At 44.4% G+C, this 25,864-nt stretch overlaps 1 protein-coding gene across 1 annotated transcript in view; it reads left to right on the plus strand.

Moving 5' to 3' along the window:
* Nucleotides 1-7,856, plus strand: part of TMEM114 (transmembrane protein 114) — a 50,863-nt gene extending 43,007 nt beyond the window's left edge. The window contains exon 3 of the mRNA XM_030798195.1: nt 7,599-7,856. Within this exon, the coding sequence (XP_030654055.1) occupies nt 7,599-7,609 (11 nt within the window). The 3' untranslated portion in view covers nt 7,610-7,856. The remainder of the gene's footprint in view (nt 1-7,598) is intronic.
* Nucleotides 7,857-25,864: the final 18,008 nt, after the last annotated feature.

A 25,864-nucleotide genomic window follows, 5' to 3' on the forward strand; every position in this document is an offset into this window, starting at 1 on the left:
GTGATTACAGCTCACTGCAACCTCAACCTCCTGGGCTCAAGCAATCCTCCTGCCTCAGCCTCCCGAGTAGCTGGGACTGCAGGCATGTGCCACTATGCCTGGTTATTTTTTTTTTTTTGTAGATATTCTTTTGTAGATAAGCGATCTTGCTATGTTCCCCAGGCTGGTCTTGAACTCCTGGACGCAAGTAATTTTCCCACCTTGGCCTCCCAAAGTGTTGGGATTGCAGGTGTGAGCCACTGAGCCTGGCCAACAATAGACTAGTGATCAAGAACATAGGAGAAAGAAGACAACAAATAGAAAGAAAAGAGAAAGCGTGCAATATAGGCCTGATTAAACAAAAGACAGGAGCATCTGATAAAACAGATCCACAAGTTATAACCACACTGGAAACACGCACTGTGGAAACTGCATTTCAATGTCAAGCCTCACAAGATAAGATATTACGGGGCGGGGGGAGAGAGAGAGAAAGAGAGAAAGATGTTGAGGAGAAGAGTAACCACTTAGAATAGACACATTCGTATTTTATTTATATCTCTGAGGGGAGCAGTGTATGTTTTGCTGGGTGCAGCTATTTTTCAAATGTCTGTAAATTTGATTGGGTTGAACAAAGTATAAATTAATTTAAATGCATCACTGAACTTACTATGACTTTTGCTGTCATGTGTTTTCTCAGTCAATTTGCACTGAGAGTACTGCCATAAAATCTCTGAACACCGAAAAGGGGTCCCCCTATGTAAAACAGTTATAGACCAATGGCCTGTAGGGTAAAGTCTAAACTTAACAGCAAGGTCTGTTCCTAAGTGTCTTATGAACTATCCTTCCTCATTTCAACAGGTTGGTCGTCTAGCGACTGCTCATTCACACGTATCCTGTAGCGATATCAAGTCACTTGACGTTCTTAAAATTCAGCAGGTTTTGTTTCTTCTACTGGTGTACCGCTATATATCCATTAAGACCCTGCTCAAATATCACCCCCTTTACTTCCCAGTAAACAATGTACTCCTTGAGTGAGGAGAGCATGTGTTTTCTTCTCTATATGCACAGGACCCAGCTTGATACCTGGCTCAGTTAATGCTCAACAAATATTTGTTGAGTATTCATTTACCACCTAGACAAATTTTACTCGTTATTTATCCAAAAGGTGTGCTTATCTGTTAAGTAAGACATGAAGCAAGCATGAGAGGGCTTCCATATATCCTTTACTTGGTCTTTGCAGCTTGCCTATATAAAGTTGTTTGCTATTGATGAGTCAGTAAATGGGAAACAGAAAACAAAAACAGGAACAAAATCACAGTGAAGGAAAAAGAAAATCAATCAACAAAAACAAAACCCAGGCTAATGCTGTTGTTATTATTCATCATGGCATTTACCTTTGAGCTTCCTGGCGGTCTAGGCAAAAAGGAAAATATTGGATTACATAAGCCAGTTTGACCAATGAATCACAGTGGTTTATAAAGAGAGATGCATGGTTTTTTACACAAGGAATTTACTGTGTAGGTTCCTATGTTACGGACCGTGACAAAGTGTTAGGTTACTCTGGTAGCTATAGAGAATATTTATTTGTTCATTCTTTAAATATTCTTTCAGCACATGCTCTATCCTAGACGTTGTGTAGATCTTGGGCTATAGAAATGAATGATACATTCACATTCTACAGGAGGAGAGAAACAGGTGGGTTCGTGCAATATAGGGTGATACAGTCCATGTTAGAAGGAAGGTCAGGAGGCTCTAGGAGCCCAAGGCAGAAACCTTGGCTGTCTTTGAGAAAGGAAGGCTCTGGGGAGGGGATGACATCTGAGCTGAGTTTTAAAGAATGAGTTGGGTTGGCCAGATGAAGTTTCGGTGGGAGGGGTGTCCTAGTAGATAGAACATCAAGTGCAAAGTTTTGGAGGAATGAAGCATGGTGCAAGGTGCACCATTGCATGATACAAGCGACTCAGTCACACTAGGGCATTTGGTGGGTAGGGGAAGCAGGTGAAATTGACAAGGTAACAAGCAAGTGCCACACCATGAATTATTCCCAATGACACCAAAGCACCTTGGTCTTTGGGTTCTGCAGGGCGGGGCAAGGCGGAGCTATAAAATAATTTACATAGAAAAGTGACATAGTCTAAATTATGTGTTTAAAGATGAACAAATGCTCCTCATGCCGTCTCTCCGTAGTCCCCCACTGGGGCCCAGCTCTGTAGTCAATCTGCCTGATCCTAAGTTTATTCGCTACGAGGCCAAGCACTTCGGAAACACTGAAGCCTGAACTGACATCAATTATGCTGAAAGGGGGAAAAATTAATTAAAAGTTTTCGAAGGGCTGTGTTCTGTATTCTTCTCTATTTTCATGTTATCAGCAACACTGCCTTTTCTCCTGGCTAGGAGTTATTACAGTATAACATTTTCATGTTGCTTGTAGGGTAATTATGTCAAATATATGGGAGATGATAAGAGGCAGTTTGTATTATTCTGTGATTAATCTCCATACATTCTGGCATTTCAATCTGGCCTAAGAAGACTACATTTGCTAAACTCTGGTGCAGAGGGAGGATGTGGGGAAGAGCTGGGAGGATTGGGGAGTTGAGACTGAGGAGATTCTGGTTGGAAATATCCCAGTTCCCTCAAATAACCCACCAACCCCAGGCTCCAATTCCCCTGTTCCTTCCAAGGCTCATTTAGCGTAGTGCTTCTGAATAGTGCACCTCGGTTGCTTATGTACAAAGCACACTCCTACCCCCTTTGCTGGCCTCCTCCACCCCAAACCCACAGAATCAATATTTAGAACGTTATAAAGCGAAGGAATTTGCATTTTCAACCACTCCCTGCCAAATCGTTCTTACATATTTAGAATTTTTGAAAAGCAGATCTAGCTCAATCAGGCCCAATCCTTTGCAAACCTGAAATCAGATATGAGAGTTTTCCAAGATGGTGCTGGAGGAGCAGACTTGGGAATTTAAAGTGACCTGGGATGACCAAGGGAGACCCTCGCATCTCCTTATCTGGGTTTCTTTAAAAATGTGAAATAGATGGAATTGGTTTATTGCTACCCAGAGGTAGGATAAAACATCTCTTGCAAGATGTTAAAACAGGGAAAAGAACATTTCAGTAGACGTTCTAGACACAAAGTTTGGGAATAAGCCCTACCGTTGGAACAGAGTCTGAAGCAGGAGAAATCTCAGCAGAGGAAGTAGAGGGGTACCAGGTTTCACATCCTCCTTGGTCAAGGGACGCCCTGCCCTGAATCATCCTCAACATCTCAACCACGGAGGGTGATGGCGGGTGACTTCTCCAGCCACACAATGCTATTCTTCTGCTGCATTTCAACCTGATGGTGGGGTGCTTTTTCCTGATCACCATGCTGTCCTGGTGAAAGCTGCCTCGCAGGGTGGTGGATCCATTGGAGGTAAAGTTCATACTGGGCCACTGTGCTGCATCTCTCTAAGCCCTTTGTTCTTGGAAAGAACAGGGGAATTGGAGCCTGTGCTACATCTTTCTAAGCCAGACCCCTTTGATCCTCACCAGCCTGAACTCTTGGGCCCTGCAGAATTCTAGAATCTTCCCAGTTCCCAAGTGGAACCCTCTGCCAAGTAACCCCTTACACAGACAGGCAAGGAATATCGTGGCTTATGTTGGGTCCTCTTTAGTTTATGATTTATTGATGGAGAATATGAAATTTTCATTAAAACAGACTGCTCTTTCTCACTCATTTGTCACATTTTTAATTTGTATTTTAAAACATTAATAAAACTGACACAATTAATTATTTTTCAAAGTGTCAAATATATTGAAGATGTGGGACTGGAAGAAGCTTCATGTTGTAGCAGAATGAGGCATTGGTTCAAGAAAAGGATCTCCTGGTTACACTGAGATCTTTCCCCTTCCTGAACCTTAGGGTCAGATGAATTGTCTCTGATCTGTTAGTAGATATCACCGTTTACAAAGTACTTTCATTTTTTTTAAATCCTGAGATATTTTCCAGCAGTGCTTGGGGAGGTCCTGGTTTATGTCTGTGGTCTTAGTATTATTAATAATGTACCCCTGGACTGTCCTCATTTGTATGACAAATTGTATGATGTTCTGGGTCCAAGACTGTGAGGGCTCTTGAGTTAGACATAACTGGTTCACGTCCTTGGTAGCCACATGACCTCAAGCCTGTTTTCCCATTTGTAAAACGCAGAAAATAATAGCACCAACTTCATGGTATTGTCATGAGTTTAGATGATATGATATAATATGCCTGGCATATACCAAGAGATCAATATATGATTGCTGCCACCCTATTTGTGGTCATTATTATCATTAGACCCTGCATGGGGCTGGTCCAGACTTTGCTCTCAGCCTCACCTCACTCTACCCTCCACGTTGTAGCCTCTCTCTGGCAACTCTGGACTTCTTTCAGTTCCATGCATATGTCTTTGCCACAGGGACTTTGCACCTGCTGCTTAATCTTTTAACCTGAGTTGCATCTCAGCTCAAACACTACTCTCCAGGGAAGCCTGCCCTGATCTCTCTCATTAGATCAAGTCTTCCTGTTGTCAGCTCTTGAAACATCCTACATCTCTCTTCTGTGACAGTAGTCATTGTCAAAATTTAGCAGTTATTCGTGTGATTCTTTGGTTTATGTCCATCTCTCCCAACAGTCTATAAGCTCCAAGAAGATAGGAACTATGTCCGTCTTTGCTTACCACTGGTTCCCAGTACCTAGTGGAATGCTGAGCTATAGTGAGTGGTCAATAAAAATTGGTTCAGTAAGTGAATGGAATTTCACTGCTTTCTGATTCATCAGTTCTACTTCATCTGTTCCTATCAACTCCCAAGTCTCCCTGTCTTTTTCTGTATCTTTCATTGACTATCCAACCTTAGATAAAATGGGTGCTATTATAATAGTAATAATAGCTGAGATTTTTGGAGTGCTTGCTATATACCAGGTATTTTACTTGCATTATTTCATTGAAGACTTATGACAATCTGATGAATTCAATGCAGTCATCATCACTCTTATTTGACAGATGAGGAAACTGAGGTTGAGATAATGATACCCAGCCGGTGAGCGTCCAGCTGGGATTCCTGCTCAGGTGGCTGGACTCCAGAGCTCCTGCCTCTATCTGAGACTGTTCTATTGCTCCTATAAAAAAACTATTTTATGAAAAAGTAGTTCATCACTGTATCCTTAATCTCTAGCCAAGTGCCTGGAATATAGCAGTTCGATAAATATGCACTCAATAACTTGATGTTTGAATGAATAAATACATTCTGATTATTAAATACCATATTTGTGGCCTGGCTCGGCAGTTCAAGTCTGTAATAACAGCACTTTGGGAGGCTGAGGCAGGTGGATCACCTTAGGCTGAGGTGAAGAGTTCAAGACCAGCCTGGCCAACATGATGAAAGCCCATCTCTACTAAAAATACAAAAATCAGCCAGGCATGGCGGCATGTGCCTGTAATCCCAGCTACTCCAGAGGCTGAGGCAGGAGAATCACTTCAATCCAGGAGGTGGAGGTTGCAGTGAGCTGAGATTGTTTCACTGCATTCCAGCCTCTGTGACAAAGAGAGACTCTGTCTAAAAAAATAAAATAATTTAAAAAATAGCATATTTGTGAGTTGTAATTTTTTTAAGTTACTTCCATTTTTTTTCTTTTTTAGTTTAGGTTTCCTATTACAATCTGGGTATTGCCATGGGACATGTGATCTATACGAACAACGTCTGTCTTGCTTGTGGTGGTGAATAAATATTTAAGGATCCCTGGGCCAGTTGCACGCAGGGTGCTTCCAGCTGATACAACCTGGAATCCCAGGATGGGATCTGGAAGTGTGAAGCTTCAGGGGTCATTTTCCTCGGAGAAGGGAATTGGGGTGTGGGAGGATGGAAGGAGAGGATGGTGTGAGCCTGCGGGGAAGATCTGCCCAGGCATCTGAGCCTGCTTGCAGGAGGCAGAGCCCTCCTCTGGGTCTGATGAGGGTCAGAGAGAGAAGGAGGCTTTGCGGAGCTGAAGCAGTCACTCGGGCTGGGGTCAAGTATTCTGGGTAAGTGGGTCTTGGGTTGGGATTCTGCTTCTAGCTTCTCTACATCCCACCCCTCAGTTCCCTTCTCAGAGGAAAAGGACCCATGAATCTTGTGTCTTCCAGATCGCATCCTGGAATTCCAGATTACATCAGCTGGAAGTACCCTGAGGGCAGTTGGCCCAGGGATCCTCAAACATTTATTGAGCACCGCACACCAGGCACACGTTATTCATATGGGTCACATGTTGCATGGCAATGCCCAGATTGTGACCGAACACCCAAAGTGAAAAACGTGGAAGTAACTAAAAAAAATCGCAACTCACAAATATGCTATTTAATAATCAGAATTTATTTATTCATTCAAACATCAAGTTATTGAGTACATATTTATTGAGCTCCTTTTATTCCAGGCATTTGACTAGAGATGGAGGATACAGTGATAAACTGTTTCCTCGAAGTCACAAACAGATACATTATAAATGATATAATTTAAATATAACACAAATTTATCTACTGTATTCAAATTAAATACATACATACACACACATATGCAATGAAGTATATACAACATAAAAACACAGCACGGCCGGGCAGGCGCGGTGGCTCACGCCTGTAATCCCAGCGCCTTGGGAGGCCGAGGCGGGCGGATCATGAGATCAGGAGATCGAGACTATCCTGGCTAACACGGTGAAACTCCATTTGTACTAAAAATACAAAGATTAGCTGGGCGTGGTGGAGGGTGCCTGTAGTCCCAGCTGTTCGGGAGGCTGAGGCAGAAGAATGGCGTGAACCCAAGAGGCGGAGCTTGCAGTGAGCCGAGATTGCGCCATTGCACTCCAGCTTGGGCGACAGAGCAAGACTCTGTCTCAGAAAAACAAAAAACAAACAAACAAACAAACAAAAAAACCACAGCACACACATTCTTTGTCTAGGTTCATACAGTCATATGGTCCAAAATTCCATGGGTGCAATAGGGTACACGATGACACTTCTCTCTCCTGCCTCAGGTCTCTGCCTGCCTACTGGCTTATCTCCCAGCACAACCAGCACCATCAATTCTTTGGCTTCCCCTCCAGAGCAAATATGTTTATCTTTTTTTTTTTTTTTTTTTTGAGATATCATCTTGTTCTGTCACCCAGGCTACAGTGCAGTGGAAGGATCATGGCTTACTGCAGCCTTGCTTTCCTGGGGGCCAGTGATCCTCCTACCTCAGCCTCCTGCGTAGTTGGGAATACAGGCAGGCACCACCTGCCCAGCTAAGTTTTTTTTTCGTTGTTTTTGTTTTTTTTTGTAGAGACAAAGTCTCACCATGCTGCCCAGGCTGGTCTCGAACTACTGGGATCAAGAAATCTATCTGCCCTGGCCTCACAAAGTGCTATGATTACAGGTGTAAGTCACAGCGCCCAGTCTCAGGGCAAAAATGTTTAAATATTGCTCCCCAACCCCCGCCACGACACCTTTCTTTCCTCTTTTCTCTTTTCTCTTCGTTTTACGCAAATAGGAGCAAAGTAAACAGTGTTCTAACCTTGCCTTTTATGCTTATACATATCTTGGAGTTGGTTCATATCAGTACACAATAAGCTTTCTTGTTCTTTTTTACAGCTGCTTTTTGATAGCTCCACGGATGTCAATGATGAATTATTAACAGTAAATCAATAGAATGGAAAACTTCTGCAGGGCTTTGCTGTCATGGAAAGAAGTTCCTGGTATAAAACAGAATGGGGGATAAAATCAGATTGTAGTTTCACGCCATATGATATCATATGATATTATCATGGTTATGAAAAATAGAATCTATACATATATGTGTATAGCTATATGAATTGGGAAGAATGTTTATTAAAATATTAGCATCAGTTATATCCTGGTGGCAGATTTATTATCATATATAAATATATATTTGTTTTTTTTTGTTTGTTTGTTTGTTTTTGAGATGGAGTCTCACTCTGTCACCCAGGCTGGAGTGTAATAGTGAGGTCTTGGCTCCCTGCAACCTCTGCCTCCCGGGTTCAAGCCATTCTCCTGCCTCAGCTTCCCAAGTAGCTGGGACGACAGGTGTGTGCCATCACGCCTGGCTAATTTTTGTACTTTCAGTAGAGACGGGATTTCATGATGTTGCCCAGGCTGGTCTTGACCTCCTGATCTCAGGTCATCTGCCGGCCTCGGCCTCCCAAAGTGCTGGGATTACAGGTGTGAGCCACTATGCCCGGCTTGTTTTTGTTTTTTGAGACAGGATCTCACTCTGTTGCCCAGGATGGAGTGCAGTGATGCAATCACAGCTCTCTGCAGCTTTAACTTCTGAGCTCATGCAATCTTCCAGCCTCAGCCTCCCAAGAAGCTGGGACTACAGGCATGCACCACCAAGTCCAGCTAATTCTTACATGTTTTGTAGACATACGGTTTCATCTTGTTGCCCAGGCTGGTCTCCAACTCCTGGGCTCAAATGATCCTCCCACTTTGGCTCACACCTGATGGAATTACAGGTGTGAGCCACCGCACCTGGCCTGTATTTTTAATAAAAGTAAAAATGTGTGATTCCTACAGCTATGACAAAGGAAATATTATCTTTATTTTGAAACAAACAAGTGCCCTTCACACCTGCTCTGCCTTTTACTACTGACTGAAAGTGGATAATTAGACCATGAACAGTGGTGATTCCCAGTGCCTCAACTGTGAGTCCACCCCTTTTTCTGAGCTCAATGCCTGGTAGATGATTAAAACATGGAAGCAAAAAAGTCACAACAAACAAACAAAAACAAACCAAAATAAAAAAAAAAAAGAAAAAGAATAAGCATCTGAACTTAAGGGTGCAAGAATGGCTTTGTCAGAGGGACCTTTGAATCCACTTTAATTTGTTTAAGCAATTCATTGAAGACTTCGTTACTGGAGCTGATTTTAGTAATAAATTAGTTGTGACTCTCCCCATTGCTAGTCATTATTCCCTTATGTTGAGATACCGAGGTTGCAAGCCTTCACTCAAATCAACCTTCTCATTTTAGAGACAAGGATGTTCAGTCCCTTAAAGTTCCCGAAGAAGACATCAAGGCATGGTGAAGTTAGCTATGTACAAATTATTATATGAACAGCTTGCAAAACATGCAAGTACCTGGGGGCTAAAAATAATAAAATGGGTTGTTAGAGACAAAAGAGTTGGGATTCAAGACCTGTTTCAACCCCTTAATTTTTTTTTTTTGAGACAGAGTCTCGCTCTGACACCCAGGCTGGAGTGCAATAGCGCTATCTTGGCTCACTGCAATCTCTGCCTCCCAGGTTCAAGTGATTCTTCTGCCTCAGCCTCCCAAGTAGCTGGGATTACAGGTGAACGCCACCACACCGAGCTGATTTTTGTATTTTTAGTTGAGACGGGGTTTCACCACGTTGGCCAGGCTGGTCTTCAACTCCTGACCTCAGGTGATCTGCCTGCCTCGACCTCTCAAAGTACTGGGATTACAGGCGTGAGCCACCGCGCCCTCCCCAACCCCTTCATGTTTGAAGCTTTTGTCTTTCATTTTGACCATGAGGACTTAATAAGACCCTTGTTCAGAATCAAACCAAAGAGCCGGGGCTATAATCTGGGTATTCTGATTCTCAGCTCTGGGACTTCCTTTAACATGGTGTTCCACACACCCCAGGCAGCACATGAAAGTTGGCATGGCTCCCTATGCAGTGAGTCTTCCCTACCATCTCCTTGATTTGACTTGATGAGAATTATGCAGGAACCAAAATTTGCAGGTGACGTTCCCACAATGAAGGATTTGCTGCAATGCCACATTCATCACAGAACTCATAAAAGCAGTGCCTACAGTTTGGAAATCCTTTTTCCTTGACAAATGATATATTTCATTTATTTCCCATGATCTTCTTGCATTATTTCAATATTATTAATACTTGGCAAATATATTAAAAAGTAATAAACTGGCAATTATGATTGTGCTATGGACCCCAAACTGCAATTATTCATTACGTTTCAATTATTAACTTCCCTTCAAATGTCTTTCAGCGAAGATTCTAAGAAGAAAAAACAATCCCTGTGAAGCTCTGTACCCTGGTTCCTGGAGATCTATGTTTCACTCTGACTTGACATTTTTCTGATTTATCTGCTATCTCAGGGCTAGAGGAATCAAAATAATAATAAAAAAGTCCTCGCTACTTAATAAACAATAACCATCAACACCTTACATTTACATAGAGCTTTTTAACCCTTCCTAATGCCTTAGTATCTATGATTGCATTTTATTTCAAAACAAGGCTTATGAAGTATGTGCTTCCAATATGTGCCCCTGTTTACTGATGGGGGACACAGAGACTCGGAGACTAGGCACAGAGGACACTCAGATGGTGAGACTTCCCACCACTCACACCCCTCCACCACCACGCCCCACCATAGCATCTCAGCACCAGCCCCATTTCCAAGGCGAGTCTTGACCTTAGGAGAAAGTCAATCACTGAGACTGATGGAGAAGGTGATGATGACGGGAGTAGCTGTTCTCTGAACTTTCACAGGGACCTAAGTGCTGGGCACATGTTACTTTGTCTAATCTTCCCAAGATCCCAATGGGGAAGACACAGTAATAATTCTGCTTTTTGGAAATCTTAGGAGATTTGCCCAAAGGCCCACAGCCAGTATCTAGGAGTACAACCATAGCGATGATAACTCTGATGATATTTGCATGAATTCAATGTTGACCATGTGCCAAGTACATTTGTAGATTTTATAAATGAGAGTCCTGAGGATCAAAGGACTTGCTCAAAGTCAGTAACAACCACCAAGTTGCTCACCTATCCACCAGCACCTCTGCCTTCAGCACCCCCACCAAGCACTTGTGTGTGTCATCCCATCTGATGTACCATCCCACTACTATTTTTGCTTTCATTGCCAAAGGAAAAGTAGTGATGGGAACAGGAGAGAGGGATGTCTATGGATGTAGTTGCCTTGGAGAGACCCTCCCACCAGAATTTGGCTCATGGTTAGCCCTCAAAGCAATTCTACACCGTCCACCTGCTCCCATTTCTCACATTATCCCTGTAGGAGTACGATAAGTGATAGCTGTAAAGGACATGAAGAATTCCCTTTTTTTTCAAATAAGCAAATTGCATTAAATTTTAATGATGGTCATTATGGACTGGTTTGTCTTTGGCGCTTAAGCAAGTCCTCCGGTCCCCTTTGAAGAATTACATTTGCACAGATTAATTGTCTGCAATTTTGTCCGGCACATCCTTACCCCAGTCATCACACTGTGAAACCTTGTCCCCATCTGGGCAGAGCTCAATGATATAGCACTTTGGCCTTTAAAATATGCACAATAAATATTTCAGGTTTTCTGATGAATGACTTGCTCTCATGGCAAGGCTGCAGGGATAGAGTTTTGCAAGGACAGAAGGAGGGAGAAGTGAAGCAAATCTCAAAACGAGAGTCACTTTCAGTCTTCACAAAGGGGTACTGGGTGCCAGGCAGAAGGGGTGGCTTTCATGGTCAGATGTCACAGCAGCAGGAGTCACACTGGAGTTGCTTTCTGAAATGCCTGACTGCGTCCTTCTCCTGGACAGGTGTCACTTTCCTGGGATGACTGTCTTCCAAGGAGCACATTTAACCTTCCCAATCTGAGGAACCCCACCTGAGACCAAAGTTCCTGCTGAAAGAGATGTGTGATTTTCGGTAAGCTGGTCTATGGAAAACTCAATGAAGTGACCAACGTACCATTCAAGGTAACAAGTGAATAGTTCATGGGACACTCAGTTGAATAGTCTGTGGAACCCTCAGTGAAATAATCAATGTAACATTCAATTGGTACTTCATACTCCATTCATTCAACAATTCAATTTTCCATAAAGCATCCACTTGGTTGTTTAAAGCTCTGGGTCAGTTCATGCCATTAATCTTTTAAAAATATTCAGTGGTTTCCTATTACACTAACAATAATATACTAACTCCTGACCATGTAACAAAGGCTCCGACATGAACCATAACCACCTCACCCATTCATTGCCCCTCACAATACTCCATCCACACAGGCCTTGGCCCATCTTCCATGAACTCGCAGAGCATGTTTCTGCTCCAGGACCTTGACACTTGCTCCTCTCTCTTTCCAGAATACTCTGCTTTGAGATCTTCCCACGGCTGGCTTCTTGATGTCATCCAGGTCTCAACTCAAATGTTCTATCAAATGTCTGGGGATATATTCTTGAACTAATTGGAAGTAATCCCTTCATCTCAACAATTCTCCATCAATTACTTTATTTTATCAGCTCTCATCTCTATTCAAACTTGTTTGCTTTGTTTATGTGTGCTTTATTTGTTGGTTATCTGTCTCTTCCAGTCCAATGTAAGCTCCGTAAAGGTAGGGACTTTATTTATATTGTTCCTCATGGTATCCCTACTGCTTAGAATGTAGCTCATCACAGTGTCAGTGCACAGAAAATATCCGTTGAATGAATGCATGACTATTTCTTTTCTTTCTTTTTTCTTCCTTTTTTGAGATGGAGTCTCACTCTGTCACCCAGGCTGGAGTGCAGGGGTGTGATCTCAGCTCACTGCAAGCTCTGCCTCCTGGGTTCATGCCATTCTCCTGCCTCAGCCTCCTGAGTAGCTGGGACTACAGGTGCCTGCCACCATGTCTGGCTAATTTTTGGTATTTTTAGTAGAGACGGGGTTTCACCATGTTGGCCAGGATGGTCTCGATCTCCTGACCTCGTGATCCGCCTGCCTTGGCCTCTCAAAGTGCTGGGATTACAGGCGTGAGCCACTGTGCCTGGCCTGAATGATTATTTCTTGAGCACTAATGATATGCAGGTTGTATGCTGAGCACCTGGAATACAGCACTAAATGAGACACATGGTTCTCTTTAATGGACCCCTTGACATTCTAGTAAGGTGTTTGGCCTTTCACCTTTCATGGCCTTGGATAGCAGCTCTGGGAGGCAAACACACCCAGACAGGAGTGACTGGTGTCCAATTTCAATCATGATACTAGGGTCAGATTCAGAAGTCCTAGAAGTTTTAGTGTTAAAAGAGTTTTTAGAGATCCACGACATCCAAACTTCCCTATTTATAAGTCCCAGAGAGAGGATGTGGCTTGGACAAGTTTACACAGAGGGCTAGAGGCAGACTGAAAATTAAAATGCAGGACTTCTGACTCCAGGAGTTATGTTCATTCAATTTTATCGTCTGAATACTAGGATCTGGGTTCTGAGCAGCCTACGCATTCTTTCAAAAGAAAAATTTATATTAGCACATTCTAATTAAAACCCATCAAATCAAGATTGGTGTGTTGGAGCTTAACCCCAGGTAGTACCACAAAAGACCTTACTAGGGGCACCTGAGCCAGGTAAGCATTCCCACTGGCTCTTCCATAAGCAATCCACCTCTCCATTCTTTCTTCCAACAGATTTTCAGTGCCTCACTTATACTTGGACACAAAAACAGCTAGAGCTGCTATCAATTCAACTTTACTTCTCATCTACATGAGGTAGGTTCCCTATCTCATACAAGAGGTATCTGCCAAGGGAATGTTCCTCATTTCTAGTTCACAAAGAATTCTACAGCCCTTTCCATTAAATATCTGATTGACAATCCCTCTGAGTGCTTCACAGACTATTCAATTTTCCCATGGACTATTCCACTGACTGTTACATTGATCATTTCATTGAGGATTCCACAGACTATTCAACTGAGTGTCCCATGAATTATTCAATTGTTCCCTTGAATGTTACACTGGTCACTTCATTGAGTTTTCTATGGATGAGTGCACCGAAAATCTCACACATCTCTTTCAGCAGGAACTTTGGTCTCAGATGGGGTTCCTGAGATTGGGAAGGTTAAATAAACTTCTGCATGGGTGCAAGAGGCCCTTCTACCTCTGCTATCTTGTTGTGGCAGAATCCTTCAGTGCCCACTCCTTGAAGAAAACCAACATGGCTTCCCTTGTGATAACTCTCACAGCAGTTTCAAACGTGGCCATAAAAAGCAGTACTTGATTTCCCAGCTGAAACACTTCTTTTTCCAGTGTCCCAAGGAGGGGGTTGGAATGGGATAAGTTATGTGTTGTGGTTTTAGGCATTAATGAATATGAGAAACTAAATTATTGAATTTTGCAATGCAAATTATATTTTGAACAGAAATTCTTCATTTCTGAATGCTAAGGACTCATAAAGAATGTCAATGGTTTATGAATTAGGCCATTAGCATGCAATTTGTGATTCAAACAGCACACTAGCACTGCGTAATAAGTAACTATATAAAGAGTAGTGTTGTTGTCTACATTTTCAAAATATTTTGCTTAATGCATTAGAAAGTTTTCAAAAGGCTGCAATGGGCCTCCCTTCTTTCCTCACTCCTCCCTCCCTCCCTTCCTTCTTCCCTCCGTCCTGTTTTTTGAGACAGAGTCTCACTCTGCTGCCCGGGCTGCAGTGAAGTGGTGTGATCTCGGCTCACTGCAAACTCCACCTCCCAGTTCAAGGCATTCTCTTTCCTCAGCCTCCTGAGTAGCTGCTATTGCAGGCGTATGCCACCACACCCTGCTAATTTTTGCATTTTTAGTAGAGATGGGGGTTTCTCCATGTTGGCCAGGCTGGTCTCGAACTCCTGGCCTCAAGCAATCTGTCTGACTCTGCCTCCCAAAGTGCTGGGATTATAGGCGTGAACCACCATGTCCGGCCCCTCCTCCTTTTCCAAACTTCCTCCCTAATCCCAATTCTCTCCCTCCCTCCCATCCTCCTCTATTGGTTAACTACATTCTCCTCCCTCCCTTCATCCTTCCCACCTTCCCTTCTTCTTTCCTTCCTGGTTTCTTTCTCTCGTCCCTCTCTCCCTCGCTATCTTCCTTTCTCTCTCCTTCCCTGTCTCCTTCCTTACTTTCCTCTCTCTCATTCTCTTTCCATTAGCTACATTAGCTATTACTCCTATGCTTCCCAGTCTAGTGCTTCCATGATTAGATTATGGGAGCTGAAAGAGTTTTAAGAACTAATCTAGACTAGTCCCACTAGCTCTAGAGATGGGAACTCTGAGACCCAGAGAGTGAAAGGGTCATGTCCAAGGTCCCACAGGGATAGAGCCAGGTGGAGCCAGGTCTCTGCAATACTTACCCCTCAATGGACTCCACCATGCCAGTGAGCAATCGACTCATCTCAGATACTTTGCTGAGAGTGGGTTTTCATGGAGGCAGACAGATCACAGCACTGGCTATCAGGTGAGATTAGAGGGTGGGAAGGAGATGAGAAAGTGGAGGTGAAAAAAGGATGTGGCAGGAGAAAGCTAACGCAAATTTCAACTGTACAGTTTATTAATTGGGATGACTTGATCTGAAGGCAACTGGGACCAGGAAATAGAATTGGTATGGAGTAAAAGTTCAGTTCAGTTGAAAAAATAAGGTTTCACGATCAGAACCATCAGTCAAAGAAGGAACTACGTGGTGAAGTGAGGCACATTCCATCACTTAGAGAATTTCAGATTGAGTGCAAATACTAATTCATAGAAATCCAAGAGCCTAAAATTCTTCTAGCTTAGTGTTGGTCAACCTTGGCTGCACCTCAGAATCACCTAGGGGAGATTTGAAAACTGATTTCATTGACACACTGTGTGTCAATGAAATCAGAATTTCTGGGGGTGAGACTTGAGATATCAGGACTTTTTTTTTTTTTTTAAGTTTTCTTTTAAGAATTCCAGTGTCCAGCTAGGATTCAGAACTACTAGTAAGCCCAGTGGTTCTCAAATTTTTTTTTTTTTTTTTGAGACGGAGTCTAGCTCTGTCGCCCAGGCTGGAGTGCAGCAGCGCGATCTCGGCTCACTGCAAGCTCTGCCTCCCGGGTTCACGCCATTCACCTGCCTCAGCCTCTCCGAGTAGCTGGGACTACAGGCGCCCGCCACCACGCCCGGCTAATTTTTTGTATTTTTAGTAGAGACGGGGTTTCACCGTGGTCTCGATCTCCTGACCTCGTGATCCGCCCGCCTCGGCCTCCCAAAGTGCTGGGATTACAAGCGTGAGCCACCGCGCCCGTCCGGTTCTCAAATTTTAGCGTGCATGAGAAACACCAGTGAGGCTAATTATCAATGTAGGTTCCTGGGTGCCTCTGCCTACCTATTCCAATTCAGTTCCTCTGAAGGGGGACCTGGGAATCAGCATTTGAACAAACAACCCAGATGACACTGATGCTGCTGATCTGAGGACCACAGTCATAGAAACACTCCCTGTCCACTTCTCCATGTGATATTTGATTCTCTTCAACAAATGTCCCTGCTAGTTATCCAACTGCCACTTTGCTGCTTCCAGCGACAAGAAGAAGCCAATTCCACTAATGGGTTAACTGCACGGGAGAGAGCTCTGACTCTAGGCCAGCAGTCTCAGATGGCTTTGGGGAGTCCTGGTCAGAATCATTTTGGAATAGCCGTACTCAACTTTTAGTTCCAGGGCTGCACACGTAATCCTAGCCTTGAGTGGAAAGCTAGTGATAAGAGAGAAATAACCTTCATCCAAGTCTAGCCGTTCTTCTCTTCCCATAATGGTAGAGGATTTTTGGTCATCCTTGCTTCTCACCCTAGCCAGCTGCAATCTCTTCCAGATAGCGAAGATGCTGAGGATTTTGCTGTCTTCTCCAAATGATTCTCTAAAGCCCTCTTCTGAGAGTGCCTTTCCCACTTTGCAGGAAAGATCTTCAAAGTCAATAGTCCTGTGCTCAGCTGTAATGAAATAGACAAGATCTAGAGTCTGCTAGGGATTCCTGCAGCAGCCATTTTCCAGGGAGATGGCAAACAATAGCATTATTCAAATGACCAGAGGCAAAATATCCCCCCTACCAAGAGTGCCTTGCAAATTCACACATCCTGTAATGGAGTGTCTTCAGAAGCACACACAGAGCGTGTGCTCAGTGAGTGGTGGCCAGAAGGCAAAGAGCTCACCTTGGGCTATGAAATATTTAGAAGTTAAGTTAGCACCTTCATGCTTTATAAAGAAGAAAGTTCATGCATTTTTAAATTATTTTGTAAATCATGTTGAAGGCTGACAGTGCAGATTTACCACCATGGCTGCGATTTAAATACCGGGTTACCCCCTCATTATGTTAACAGAGTGAAGAGAGAGAGTCATTTCCTCTGATCCGTCAAAAGCCTGTTGTGCTCCTCTTGGTGAAAGCATGTCCCCCTCAACTCTGGCTTCCAGAAGATGCTCCCCCTTCGTGTGAGAGGTTGAGGAACGGTGTGATTGGATGCTTTGAGACAGCTGTCTATGTTTGGGGGAGCAGGTCAGAAGGGGCAGCAAAGTGTTGATGCCTATTAACTAGAACAGCATGGCGCATGAGCCAGGTACATCTTCTGCAGCAGAGTGGGACAGTGGGGTGACGTGAGATGCATCTTCCTCCTTTATCAGAACTTATGAATTCCTTCAAAAGAGAAAGAGTGTGTGTGTGTGTGTGTGTGTGCGCATTTTGGGTGAACAAATTCATATCAGAAACCATCAGGAAACTAGCTCTGGCATGGTGGCTCAAACCTGCAGTTCTAGCACTTTGGGAGGCTGAGGCAGGCAGATCACTTGAGCCCAGGAGTTCAAGGCCAGCCTGGGCAGCATGGCAAAATCCCATCTCTACCAAAACTTAGCCGGGCATGGTGGCATGTGCCGGTGATCCCAGCTACTCAGGAAGCTGAGGTGGGAGAATAAAGTTGAGCCTGGGCGGCAGAGGCTGCAGTGAGCTGAGATCGCACCAGTGTACTCCAGCCTGGGCAGCACAGGCAGACCTTGTCTAAAACAAACAAACAAACAAAGAAGAAACGATCAGAAAACTAGAGACCCAGTCTAGGTGATGAGGAAGGGGAAATAATAACTTGCAAATAGCTCACAGACCCCACACTCCGCACCCCGTACTGGGGGGAGACAGACTCATGGCGTGGATTTAGAATTGGATCCTGTTTGGTAGCTATTTGCAGCTGTGTGGCCTTGGACAAGTTACTAAACCTCCCTGAGCATAGTTTCCTTTTCTGTGAAGTGGGGTCCAAGTCTACCACCCTCAATGGTCCCATGTGAGAATAAAAAGACACAGCACAAGAAAGGGGCTTAGTACAGGCACAGAGTACAGTTTCAATGCAGTCTGGCTAAAAACACGCAAAATTCCATGATTAAAAAAAAATCTTACTACAGACTAGAAATCTTGTTTGGGCTTTACAGTTGTCGTCTTATTTTGTGCTCACAGTAAATCCACGGGGAAGTGTCCACTTTATGCTCATCTCACAGACAAGAGGACTGAGGTTCAGATAAACAATGAGCCTCAAAGCACACAGACACTAACAGGCAGAGGCAGGATTTGAATTTGGGTGTCCCTGACACCAAAGCTGGGGCTTTTCCACTTTCCCCTGCTGTCTCCCTTCCCTGGAGAGAAGATCTCATGGCTTCACGAGCTTAGGAGCTGTGAGTGCCCATGAGCTGAGCAGTGAGGGAATACTTATTTATTTATTTATTTATTTATTGAGACATAGTTTCGCTCTGTTGCCCAGGCTGGATGGAGTGCAGTGGCATGATCTTGGCTCACTGCAACCCCCACCTTCTGGGTTCAAGCGATTCTCCTGCCTCAGCCTCCTGAGTAGCTGGGACTACAGGTGTGCCCACCGTACTGGGCTAATTTTGCTATGTTTAGTAGAGTTGGGGTTTCCCCATGTTGGCCAGGCTGGTCTTGAACTCCTGACCTCAGGTGATCCACCTGTCTCAGCCTCCCAAAGTGCTGGGATTACAGGCATAAGCCACCGTGCCTGGCCTACTCAGCATGTTTTCATGTTCAAAGTTTAAAGCGTTGGTGGCAGGAAAATGTTCATGGGTAGGTGGGAAACCACCAACTTAACTCATATTCATTAACTTTTCTTGTAGACCAGGGGATGGGTGGGAATTATTTTGGTGTGGCTAGATTGGAGGGTATATCCATCTGCTCTTGCATTGCTATAAAGAAATACTTGAGAATGGGTAATTTATAAAAAAAGTATGTTTAATTGTCTCACTATTCTGCAGGCTGTACAGGAAGCATAGCAGCTTCTGCTTCTGGGGAGGCCTCAGGAAAGTTACATCACGGCAGAAAGCGAAGGAGAAACAAGATGGGGCTTTAGTAATCTGGTACCAGAACAGCGTAAGGAGTCCCAGAAAGTACTGGATAACCAAGAATCAATAAAGGCAAAAACCAAGTCTGCTCTGGGACATGAGCTCAAGAATCCATGATGCTTCTCATTGGAGTACATTAGATCCAATGACGTGCAGTTTCTAAATCTTCGTCTTCCAAATATCAAATTCCCAGTAGGGAATCCGATTTTCCCAGGTCCAGCCAGGTGCTCATGCCTGGGATCACTCAGCTATGATTGCGTTGGCAGAGGAAGGGGTTCCTATATATAGTGGGGTCATTATTGTGAGCCAGATAGACGTCCCATGAGGTCTCAGAGTGCTAGTGCTGGGAGGTATTTTCCACATTCCTTTGTTTTTCTCTCTTCATTCCAAGAAAAGACAATCTGAAGCTTATCTTTTTGCTTTGAGACAAATCAAGACATAAACCAAGAAAGCAGGAACTAGAAGAGTAGGCTACATGGGGAACACCGACCTTTTTTTTTTTTGAGACCGTGTCTCGCGCTGTCACCCAGTCTGGAGTGCAGAGGCATGATCTTGGCTCACTGCAACCTGCGCCTCCCGGGTTCCAGCGATTCTCCTGCCTCAGCCTCCCGAGTAGCTGGGACTACAGGCGTGTGCCACCATGCCCTGCTGTTTTTTTGCATTTTCAGTAGAGACGGGGTTTCACCGTGTTAGCCAGGATGGTCTTGATCGCCTGACCTCGTGATCTGCCCGCCTCGGCCTCCCAAAGTGCTGGGATTAGAGACACTGACCTTTTAGTGTACAGTGATCCTGCCCTTAATCAACCTGGCTCAGAAAGTGGATCCATAGGATAACATGAGGGAAGGAGGGTAAGGAATGGATTATGAGAAGGGAGTGATGAGAAGGACAAACAGCTCCCCCACATGGAGAGAGTTTCAATAATAGTCTGTTCTTGATGTATGACCCATGGTGTCCAGAGAGGAGAAACTGTGGTGAGCTCATTTGGAAAGCCCGAACTCTCATCTTCATTGTGATACAAAATAAATACTGGCTCTATCAGAACAACTGGATTGTCTTGTTTTTGTCAGTCACAACATGGTAAGCTCAACCCCCGTGTAAATTTCTGAGATGGCAAAATCAGCCGTAACCGAGGCAAAGCACCATTAACGGACAAGACAATTTCATCAAGCAAAATCTCACAAATAATATATTGCTGTTTGTCATCAAGACACTTAATACACCAGGGGCTGCTCCCAAAGCTCCCGTAATCAATTTTTGCTAATTTACCAATTCTTTGGCTCTGTGAGGGTGCTGGTAATTTCATATTTTACACACCCACAGAGGTTACGGTAATTGATTCAGTTCTAGAAAGTGCTGTAATGACTTTGAATGAACTTGAAAGGTTTTGCATTTGTTTTCAGAGGCTGTTAGAGAGAGTGATTCAAACTCTGCCACACGGGCACAATTTGTAAAGGTTGGACGTGAAAACTACGGATTAGCTTTTCTCGGAGACAGCTATCTTCTTGTTATAACCTCCCTGCTCACGAGGCAGGCTGGGCTTGGCACTGAAACACTTGACTTCCTTTTTATCTGTATCTCGATGGTGGCGGAAATAATCTCTGAACATCTGAAGGGAAAAAAGGCAATTATTGAAAAATTCTTCTAGAATGACTTGGCTTTTTGAATTCAATTTCTTTAACAAACACCCAAAAAGTAAGTTGGCAAAGATGAGAAGTTGTAGAAATTTTCTTCTTGACTTTGGCACTTCTGAAACTATATATATTCAGCTTCACTTTGCCCCTGAGTGTCTCTTTTAGGCCGCTTATGCCTGACTGTGAAGACAATGTCAGGAGGAGAAACCTGGAGCCCTGTCATAGCAGCACCAGCAGCATGGTTATTGCCATTTTTAAGGAGGGTTTTCTATGTCCCTGAAACTGTGCTGAGCACTTTGTACAATGAGAGCATTGAAGCTGAATGAATCCCTTTCAGGTGGCTCAACCCATTTCACAGATTATGAAATTGAGGTTCAGCAAGGCTAAATAAGTGCAGGCTTCCCCGTCTGTCTGGTTACAATGCCTGTGCCCTTAACTACCCTCCTGTTCTGCTAGTCTACCAGTGGTGTGCTGGTAAATGTTTAATAACCAGCTTTCCGAAAACGAAAACTAAAACAACTAAACTCACATCCGTAGCATTTGTTTATTGTTGTGGTGTAAATACTCCCACCACGGTTAATTTCAAGCTACTGATGTGATGTTGAGAAGTAAGGAAGAGATACGCAAGTGAGGTAGGAGGTGGGACTTTACTCTGGACCAGACTGAAGACTGGCTGAAACAGGGAAGGGGCAAAAGCACCTTTCCAGAAGACAAGCCCACCAGTGCCAGGTCAGTTGACCATTGCCATGGCAACACCCAGGACTTACCACCCTTTTTCATAGCAACGACTGGGAAGTTGCCATCCTTTTTCTAGACATTTCTGAAAAACAAGCCACTTCATTTGCATGTAATTAAAATTGGGTATAACTATGACTGCAGACCTGACCCTAGGCTGCTACTTTCAACACACTGTTTATGGGGTAGCCCTGCTCTGCAGGAGCGATCATGAGGCCGTAACACCGCTGCTGCTTCATTAAAGCTAAGCTTTCTTCTACCACCAGCTTGCTCTTGAATTCTTTCCTGAGTGAAGCCAAGAATCTTCATGGGCTAAGCCCCAGTTTTGGGGCCCACCTGCCCTGCATCACAAGGTCAGCTCTCATGCTGGTGTGATATTGACCCCATAAAGTTTCCTATGAACCATTTATCAATAAATTCACCTTGCACTCCATTTTCTGATTTGTGCCCAATATTGCAGCTCAGATTGCTTTTCCCTGTAGCCTCACTTTCACTCTCAGACTAAGTGTCGGATGCTACCTCTATGGCCCTGTCTTCTGATTCATTCCCGGGGTATAGACATCTTACTAGTCTTTTGTCCACCACCCCTGCTGGAATGACCTTCACTCTGAGAACTGGACTTTCACAGAACCCATTTCAGAAAGGCCAACAACACCTCAGACAGCTGTGGTGTTTGAGGGTGAGGTGTTCACTCATGAGGGTGTGTGGGGACATTTTCAATAACTGAGTGTGCTGGTGAGTCGAGAGGTGAACTTTAAGCCCACTCAAACACTCCCACGTTGGAACCAACATGAGTGGGTGGAGAATGCACAAAGGGCTCTTAAAGTGGGTGAGAAATGGCTTAGAGGAGCTGCCTGACTTCCGGGGTGGAGAAGGAGCCCCTCTCCAGGCTGGACAGGAACGGAGGCTCCGGAAGACATTTAGGAGTTGCTGTTCATCAGTGAGGGATGAGATTCCGGGTAAGACTCCCTGGAGTGCAATTAGACCATATAGAAAACATCCTCATCTGTGTCCTGACACTGCTCTTGAGAGAAGGTGGCAGAGTTGAATATATAATGAGGAGATGAACCAATGAGAAAGGGTGAAACCTGAATCTCAAGGGAGCCTCATGAGTTCGGTGGGAGATGACGGTGGCCAGGACTGGGGTGTGGGCAGTGCCCAGGGACAGTGGAGGAGGAGGGGGAGTGCTGCTGAGGGGAGAGAAACCATCAAGGATGAAACAGCTCTGGCTGCGGGAAGTGATGGCAAATCTGTATCCACTGCTGAACACCAGGCAGTTGCTACGGCAGGTTGAGAGAAAGGTTGTACTCAAAGCTCATTGAACACCCTGCATTAGGCTGGATACTTTATAGGTGGTGCTCTATTTTATCCTCATAAGAGTCCTTTCATGACAATGAAGCTGAGAACAGTTGGGATTGGGCACCCAGTTATATAACTGGTGTGGTTTGCAGTCAAGCCAGGATTTTCTGATTCCTCCTTCATTGCTGTCTGGTGTCACCATACAGAAGGCAACACTTTCCTCCAAGCCTTCCCATTCTTTCCTTGCTGGGCTATTTCTTCTCTGTCTTCAAGCTCCTGGCTTTTTAAGCTACTATTTCTTTAGTTCTTAATAAGCTAAAGCACCTGACTAAAGGCTCTGCACCCAATGTTTCATTAAATACACCCAACAATGCAGTGAGGTGAGCGCTCACTATTCCTACCACCATTTTTCCCAGTGAGAATTCTCATGTGCAGAGGGATAGAATCACTTGTCCAAGGTCGCACTGTGAATATATGGCAGAGCTGGGCTATGAACTGTGATGGCATCTTGCCTGCTACTCTTCCGATGTGCTTAGGACCAATACATTTCAAGACCTTCTGGGAAACAGCATTTGTGCAAGAGAAGAGTACGGTTTGATGGGACCATTCTTTAAATGTCTTCCTGGTCCCGGCAGGCTGAGAGGGGAGGATTGCTTGAGCCTGGGAGGTTGAGGCTGCAGTGAGCTATGATTACACCACTGCACTCCAGCCTGGGCAACAGAGCAAGACCTTGTCGCTAAAAAAAATTAAACAACTTTGTGGCCTAGAGCTGCGTGGATGCGCTTAGACAGACTCTTGTTTAATTGACAACCTAGGAAGCTCTTTTTTTGTTTTTTGTCTTTTTCTGGGGATTTTCCTGCTGACACAGAGAAGATGCCTTCATCTTTGCCCTTTAGAGAAAATGTATCAAGAAAATAACCGACAGTTGTTAATTCTCACATTCTAAATGCAAGGGTGAACGATTTAATTCCAGAGTTAGAAATAAGGCTCTAACTTCACATTTACAACCAGCAATGAGGTCCCAAGATAACTGCATTTTTGTTTCCTAAGAAAGAGGCTATGTTGATGGGAAAAGGCTGTACTGGAATGCTGTGTCCTTATTCCTCACCCATACACCTCATAGGTTAATATCCATCAACGGAGGTAAGATTTGGGTAAGAACTTTATCCTGCTGGGCCTTTCATTTATGAAGTAACTGTGATAGAGAAGAGAGAAAATAATTCCGCCTTTTCTGGGTTATGATGAACCTTGAGTGAGAAAGTAAGGTGAACATGTGCAGAGAGCATGTTAAATGGTGATGTCACCTAGGTACAGTGTGGTAGTTAGGATGTAGATGCTGGTGTCTGACAGGCCACGGGTCTGAAGGCCAGCTCTGCCATTTACTAATGGAGCAACTTTGGACAAGCGTTTTAGCCTTTCTTTTCCTTCCTTCCTTCCTTCCTTCCTTCCTTCCTTCCTTCCTTCCTTCCTTCCTTCCTTCCTTCCTTCCTCTCTCCCTCCCTCCCTTTCTCCCTTTCTGTCTCTCTCTCTTCCTTTTCTCCTTTCTCGCCTTTCCCTCCCTCTCTCCTTTCTTTTTCTTTCTTTCTTTTCTTTCTTTCTTCTTTCTTTCTTTCTTTCTCTCTTCTTTCTTTCTTTCCTTCTTCTTTCTTTCTTTCCTTCCTTCCTTCCTTCCTCCCTCCCTCCGTTGCTTCCTTCCTTCCTTCCTCTGTCTTTTTTGAGACAGAGTCTCACTCTGTTGCCCAGGCTAGAGCATAATCATAGCTCACTGCAGCTTCAAACTCCTGGACTCAAGCAGTCCTCCCACTTCAGCCTTCTTAGTAGCTGGGACTACAGGTTACTCAGCTAATTTGTTTTTGATACCTGGCTAATTTATTTTTTTATTTTTCTAAAGATGGGATCTAGCTGTGTTACCTAGGCTGGTCTCGAATTCCTGGCCTCAAGTTATTTTCCCACCTTGGCCTCCCAAAGTGCTAGGATTACAGGTGTGAGCCACTGCCTAGCCTGTTTTAGCTTTTCTGAGCCTCTGTTTCCTTATGTCTAAAAAAGAGGTGTTAATGACACTGCATAGAGGGTAGATGTGAGGATGACAAGGGACAATACAGGGAAAATGCTCAACACAGGGCCTGGTGTGTAGTAAACATTTAATAAAGGGCAACAATTGTTGTAACAGGGATTACCTTGTCAGTAGTCCTTCAAGTGGCTTCCTTCAGTAGGAGCCAAGAGGCAGTGAGGGTGGGGACGAGGAAGGTGGGTTGGAATGTGGAGCAGGGGAGATCATTCCCCACTGGAGGAGTCCAGGAAGAGTCTGGGGGCTCATGTGGTTTGAGCTGGATGCCAGGACCAGGAAAACATTTCGAGAATGGCCCCAACAAAAGTTGAGGATGAAAGGAACCGTATTGATCACTTATATTCCATGGACTCTTTGAGACACTTTTGTATATAAGACTTCCTTTAACCCTTGAACAAAACCAACAAGTTAGTATCATTATCTCCGTTTTACGGATGTGAAAATGGAGGTTCATGAAAGTGAACTGGATCAAGGGCAGAGTAGGTGGTTGAACCCAAATCTCTCAGCTTCTTGGAACTTGGTGCTGTATCCACTTTGCTGCAAAAGGGGGCTTTTGGGAGAAGCAATCAGAGAGGACACCCACCACAACTCCTGAAAATGCCTGTGGGCTTGTCCTCCTTCAACCCCCAGGGGACCCGAGGCAACCCAGCGGAGTTTCTGATGACCACAAGGCTCCTTGCTTGGTTCATTCTGTCTCTCTGCATGCACAGTCCCAGCAAGATGCCAGTGGCCTTCGCTAATGTTCCTGAACAGCCCATTCCCGGAGACCCAGACAACAGCCCAATTATCTCTGGCCAATCAAAGGCCAGCTCTCTGCTTGGGCCCCACATCTAAAGGACATTTCTCTTTCTCAGGAGAGTCAGCTAGGGACCTGCGAGCCGCTATGAAGGTAATTAGGAAAGTTTGGCTGTGGCAACCCCTCTCCCCCTCCTGCCATGGAAGGGAAGGGAGGGGGCTCTGAGAGGAATGGGGGTGGCATTTCTAGGCAGCTACCTGCACTGAGCGCTGGGAGTCAAATCATTGGCCTTTGTCTAACATCACGCTGGTAATGGAAAGATATTTGTTAAAT

This window comes from Nomascus leucogenys, chromosome 18, assembly GCF_006542625.1.
Source record: "Nomascus leucogenys isolate Asia chromosome 18, Asia_NLE_v1, whole genome shotgun sequence".
In the NCBI taxonomy this organism is placed as follows: Eukaryota; Metazoa; Chordata; class Mammalia; order Primates; family Hylobatidae; genus Nomascus; species Nomascus leucogenys.